We start from the raw sequence: 6,158 nt of genomic DNA on the forward strand, positions 1-6,158 counted from the left end.
GTCATGAAAAAACCTCGGCTTGTCAAGTTAAAATCCCCATTTTGAAGAGAGATCAAACAATAGTACACTGCTGGAATATGGCGAATTTCCAACAATTGATCAAATTAATAGCCTGTTTGGCCAAGTTATTAGGAGGCCGAAAGTAGTTTTTTTCTCCCTTTAAAAAGTGCTTGTTTTAGAGAGAAGATTGCTTATTTAGCACGGTTGTTTACATATATATACAACTTATACACAAGCTTCAACTGGAAAAGATAAGTAATATAATTACAATCAAACCTCTCCATAATAGCGTCATTTGTCCCGACATTTTTGGCTGTCATAGAGAACGTATAATATAAGATGAAGTAAAATATTGGTTCCAGAAAAACTTATCCGTTATAATAAAATATTGTGATAAATGAAGACTGTTATATAAATGTTGGACTGTATTAACTTAATTACTTACCAAACTGAATCCATGCACTAAGGACTGCAAATAGAATGGTCCAAATGACCAGCTTCTTCTTCTTCTTCATATAGATAGCCAGAAATTTTGTACAACAATAAGTGAGGAAAAGAAAAGTTACATAAGAAAGTAGAATCACATCAAAGGAAATCAGATATGCCATCCCATAAAAAGCCAATTTGGCCAAAAAGGGGGAAAATATTGTGCCTATTGAATGGTACAATTTGCCCACAAAAAAAGAAGAAGGGGAAAATGATATTTAAAAAAACAAATAGAAAAAACTTACATTTGTCAACAAGCAAAAGCAAGTTTTAATCAAGATTAAGTTTGCTTGAGGCTGCAGGCATTAGTAGTAGAACTATTTTCTGATACAAACACTGGTAAACCGCCACGAAACGAAGCGGTAAGACCAGGAGAGAATCGAGGGGTGTGGTGTGATGGATGAACTAATTCGACATGAAACCGTCGGAGGAATGAGAGAGCCACACTTTTAATCTCAACAAGAGCCATTTCTTTCCCCAAACAAACCCTAAGTCCAGCTTGAAAAACCGGATACTTAAAAGGATTTTCTCGAAAAAAGACACCGTCTTTATTAATCCATCTTTCTGGCTTGAATTCTAAAGAATCAGAACCCCATAATTCCTCCATTCTTCCCATAGCATAAGGATGATAAGTAACCCTAGTTCCTTTCTTGACAAAAGTCCCATTAGGTAAAAAATCATCTTCTAAACAAAACTTTGAATCAAATTGAATTGGAGGGAAAAGTCTCATACTCTCATAAACTGCAGCTTGTAAATAATGAAGCTCTCTCAATTGTTCACAATTTGTGATCTCGTGGTTTTTACCAATAACTTTATCAGCTTCGTCCCTAATTTTTTCAAACACTTGTGGATGTCTCGCGACTAGCCAAAAGAAACTTGTTAATGCAGATGCAACCGTGTCACGACCAGCTAAAAGAAAGCTAATCACAATATCTCTCAAGTAAGTTTCATTGGCTATAGTTCCCATGAATCTTGATAAAAGATCTTTATGATTCGAAAACCCTAATTTTCGCCTTTGTCTAATAACTTCTTGAGCTAGTATATTGATCATTTTGATGGCTTTTTTCAGCTTCTTTTCACTCCCTATATTCAAAAATCTTTTAATCTTCCAAACAATTGGGGACACATTCAATGCTCTTTCAGCTGATAATTGTGATGCTAAATCAAAGGAGATAGCAAATTCTGAGATTGGTAAAGATAATTCTAAACACTTTGGATCTAATCCAAAGGAAAATCTACAAATACTATCAAAAGAAAATCTCCTAAAAACATCTTGTAAATCCAAAATCTCATCTTTTTTAGCTACACAAGATAATAATGGGAGAAGCCTTTGTTGAATCTCATCATGTATAACTTCAAATGCATATGATCTTATTGAATTTCGTCCAAGTTCAAGACTAGTCATTTTCCTTTGAAATTTCCATAAATCTCCATCAACATTGAATATACCTCTACCAAGAAAATCACCTAAAATTGTAGAAAAAGTTTTCCCTTTTGGGAAATTCTCAAATCTTGTTTTGAGCATATACTCGACGTTTTCAGGATTCGCGGTGATGGTATTGCCAAGAACATGGATATGAATTGTTCTAGTTGGAGATTCTTTAAGAAGATGAGTATACCAATCACATAAATTGGTGAATTTAGAAGACCAACTAGCTGAAATATAAGAGTTGCAAATTTCACATTTACACCAAAACTTTGGTCTTAGTAAATAGCAAAGAATAAAAAATAAGAAGAAAAAAGAGATGGTAAAGAGAAACAAGATAAGGAAATAAGGAGAGGCCATGGTTAAATGGATGAAAAATGGATGAAAATAGAAAGATGATGAAGAATAGGAAACCAGTGGAAGAGGAAGAGGAAGAGGAGTTATAACTTGATCTCCAATATTGTAATAAGAATACATTTTATATATAAATTACACATACTTTAATATATGATACAATAGCATATTATATTAAAAGGTCTATTCTAAGTTTACCACCTACTATTCTATAGAAGACTACACATCATAATTGAACATAGAAAAAGAAATGAAATAGCACCCCTCCCTCAAAAAGAAATAGAATGAGTAGATCTAGAGTTTATCTTCTAGACAATGTAAAATATCTTACATTATCTGTTCACCTAAAATATATCTATAAGCAAAGGCGAACTCATACTATAGGGAGAGGGGTAACCGGCACCCGGAAACTTCAGCAAAAACTTCATATAATACTTGCAAATCTCTTCGAGAAATAGTTAAATATTAGTATATGCTTCCGTACCAATCTTTATAAGCAGTAATAAATATATATTGAAATGTCATGATGTCCCAGTGACCGTTGAATCTTGCGTCCGCCTCTGTCTATAAGTGAATGTATGTTCATAATAATAAGATTAGTAACTTAAACAATAAGACACATATTGAAATATAATGATAATGCAAAAGTTAAACTGTACGATATAAATTAATGGAAGTTTGCACAACAACCACTCCAACTTCCCACTCTCATACACCCATATTAATTCAAGCACATGCTATTATTCTTCACTAAAAGCATTATAACCTAAGGTTTTGTAGAAAAATATTAGGCAGTACAATCAGCAGTGCTGTTTCTTGATGGGAGCATATTCTCATGTTCCTTAAATTCAATAATATATCCTTAAAAAGTCAAGCAAAGTACTATTATTTATACTATTCCATTTTAAATGAGCTTCAGTTTTTTTCTAATCAATTTTTCTACAAGGAAGTATTTATATAGTGTACATGATTTGTCAATGACTAAGAGCTAGTAGGTATATCTAACTTTCTAGAATGCTTATTAGATCTAATAACTACTAAAAAAATTTGAAATTAGTTTTATCACTAATCTGTCGCTAAATCGCTCGTAGCTAACAGATTTTTTTTATAATCAGTCGCTAAGTAGGATTAGTGACGAATTTTACTGTTTAGCTATAGAATTCGTCTGTTGGTAATTCTTATTTTTTTAGTAGTACGAACAACTTCTTGTTTCCCACCTGCTATTCAGTAGTCGTATTGGAGTCCGATTAAATGCAATTTGCCGAAATTTTTTACAATGGGGGTAGAGCGTTCTAACAAAGACGATTGTATACCCTAAAAATCGGATAACAATTAAACTTATAAGTGGTTTTAAGGATATGTGATTTTACTTGGCACAAAGCGATAAATATAAGAATTAATGATAGAAATTATGGTAAAATAAAGCAAACCAATGTGATGAGCAATTATGGCCCTCGAGCTAATTGCCCTCGAACCAATTGAATTATAAGCTAGTGAAAGTATGAACTAGACAACAGAGCTTGCATGAAATAAAAGTGTGATATATTGCTTTGATATGCGTGAACGTAATGTGTTTACAAATGGTTAAGACCCTCTTTATATAGTAGAGGAATCCTATTTACGGTATAATTCTAATTACAGAAGGAAATCCCATGATTAGCTAAATAACCGCCCTTGATTTGATCTGTTCCGAGATTTCCGCCATGATATTCGACTAGTCACGGATATCTCGCCTTTCCGTTATTATGCTATCTTCGGTCTTGTTCGGTGTCCATCCCGTTTGATCTCGATCATTACTGATCTCGGTCTCGACAGGTACCTCGAATCCCGAATTCGGTACCTTATCCTCGTGTCTCGGTCTGATATGCGATGGGGCTGACCCTTGATCCATTCCTCTGATCTCGGTTAATTAGTAAAATCGGGTAGGCCCGTTTTGACCGTATACAACGACTTCAAACCCAAAATTCGAATCTGAGATCTCTAATTAAGGACGGCGAAGCATTTCCCACTCCGTAACGATTACACGAACAACTTGCAATAACGAAAATGACGTTGTCCAATTGGTCAAAATTGACATGAGAAGTCGATGTTGTTGGTACAAAATTCCATGCAAATTTCGTAGCTGTTACATATGAATGTAGAAAAAATGATTATAATAGAGTTTCTCTTATCTATAGCTACTTTAATGAGTACTAATATACTATTAGTGTTCTCTTCATTCTTTCACATGTCGGAAATATTTGTCGTAAACCTATTAGTGTTCTCTTATAAGGATGTAAGGTAATTACGTCGTCTGTTCTAATACAAGTATCAGTAGCTGATTCCATAGCTCGAACCAGTAATTATAGGTCACACAGAAACAATTTTACCATTTTCAAAAAGCGACGTATGACTATATATCTATGTAAAAACAAAAGATAAATAGGTAGGTCACATAATGTATATATGTATAATATAGATAGAATATGCTGATTAGGGTAGTGAAAGAAATAGGTTGACGTACACTTATGACAATTTTCATGCTATAAATAGATAATTGTGGCTATAAATGATGATTCTTTTAGGAAAGGGATTGAAGAACACATTAGTCCAATGAAATCATGTTTTCGTGTTGGGTGAAACATGTAGCTATCTTCAAGTTAGATGGTCGATCTTGGTGTTTGGTAAAACTTAGTACCTTATCTCACAATCTTGATTACATAGTTTCTGCCACTAATAAAGAAAAAAGAAAATAAAACAATAGATAATAGAAAATCAGACTTTTGGTGGCGGATAATAGGAAAAAGCCAACTAATAAATAAAATCTTGCTCATCTGTGAAGTGTTAAATTTTCAGAAACAGTCAAGTTGTCTCTGTGTAGATCTATAGGTCACGGGTTCAACCGTGGGATAATTAACCGATGCTTGAACCATAGTAGACTGCCTATATCACATTTGGCGGGGGATGGGGTCGTTCTTCGGACCCTGTGTGAATGCGAGATGTTGTGTGCACCAAAGTGGTGTTATCGTAATTCTTGATTCAATTACCACTAAGTGGTGTGGGATGAATGAGGTGCATTCATCCTTAATCAGAGATCTTGAGTTCAAACGTTGGAAATGGAGAACACTTCACGTAACGAACTTTTCTTCTTTTAATGGACCCTACACAGTTTAATCTAGATTAATTGGATCAATAAATTTCAAATATCGAAGGCATAAACGAAGTTAGGGCTTTTTTCACTTTTCGTCTGCGCCTGAAACTATTTACGTTCGATAACTGAAAAAGTGTATAGAATTTGTATATTTTTGTATATAACATACAGGAATGTATATACACAAATACAAAGAATTATATATACTTTTCGGCTATTATTTTAAGAGTGTCTATATAGTATTTTTTTTTTTTTTTGGAATCACTTCAAGGACAACTTAGCTTTGTCATTTTTACTTTGGTCTGGAATAGTAAGTATTTGCTCATAGAATCCCTCAAATGAAAACCATTCCTCACCCTTCCACCCAACATTTACCCAAAAAAAGAAAATGAAAAAGAAACAAAAGAAAAAAAGTTTTGGGGTGAAAACAAATTAATGCCAACTGAGTCATTGATGTGTAATCAAAAGCATAAATAATTAGGAAAAAGGACAGAGGTAATTATATATTTTGAGGAAAGCCACTTGCAAAAAAATAGATAGGGAATCTTTTAGCTCTTTAATTCTTTGGACCACAAAACTCTGATTACTTTTCTCCCTCAAAAAATCAAATATTAGTGCAGTTTAAATAATTCATCAAGTTGACTTTACATTTAAGTTTTGCATGTGAAATTATTATAAATTTTTTAAGTGGTCGTTTGGTTGAGAAGTAAGTTATCTCGTGATTAATTATTTCGGGATTAGTTATCTCATCCTCCTATATGG

General features: G+C 33.4%; 1 protein-coding gene across 1 annotated transcript; it reads right to left on the minus strand.

The window, feature by feature from the left end:
- Window positions 1-470: 470 nt before the first annotated feature.
- LOC109207348 (cytochrome P450 94C1-like) lies at window positions 471-2,369 on the minus strand. Its single transcript, XM_019370247.1, has 2 exons — window positions 732-2,369; window positions 471-509 (listed from the first exon to the last, which is right to left on the minus strand). Exon 1 carries the CDS (start codon window positions 2,270-2,272, stop codon window positions 767-769), a length of 1,506 nt encoding a protein of 501 aa, XP_019225792.1. The 5' UTR covers window positions 2,273-2,369; the 3' UTR covers window positions 471-509; window positions 732-766.
- Window positions 2,370-6,158: the final 3,789 nt, after the last annotated feature.

This window comes from Nicotiana attenuata, unplaced genomic scaffold (assembly GCF_001879085.1).
Source record: "Nicotiana attenuata strain UT unplaced genomic scaffold, NIATTr2, whole genome shotgun sequence".
Lineage (NCBI taxonomy): Eukaryota > Viridiplantae > Streptophyta > Magnoliopsida > Solanales > Solanaceae > Nicotiana > Nicotiana attenuata.

Coding starts and splice junctions, on each gene's coding strand:
- LOC109207348 (XM_019370247.1), bottom strand. CDS start 2,272: ATGGCCTCTCCTTATTTCCTTATCTTGTTTCTCTTTACCATCTCTTTT.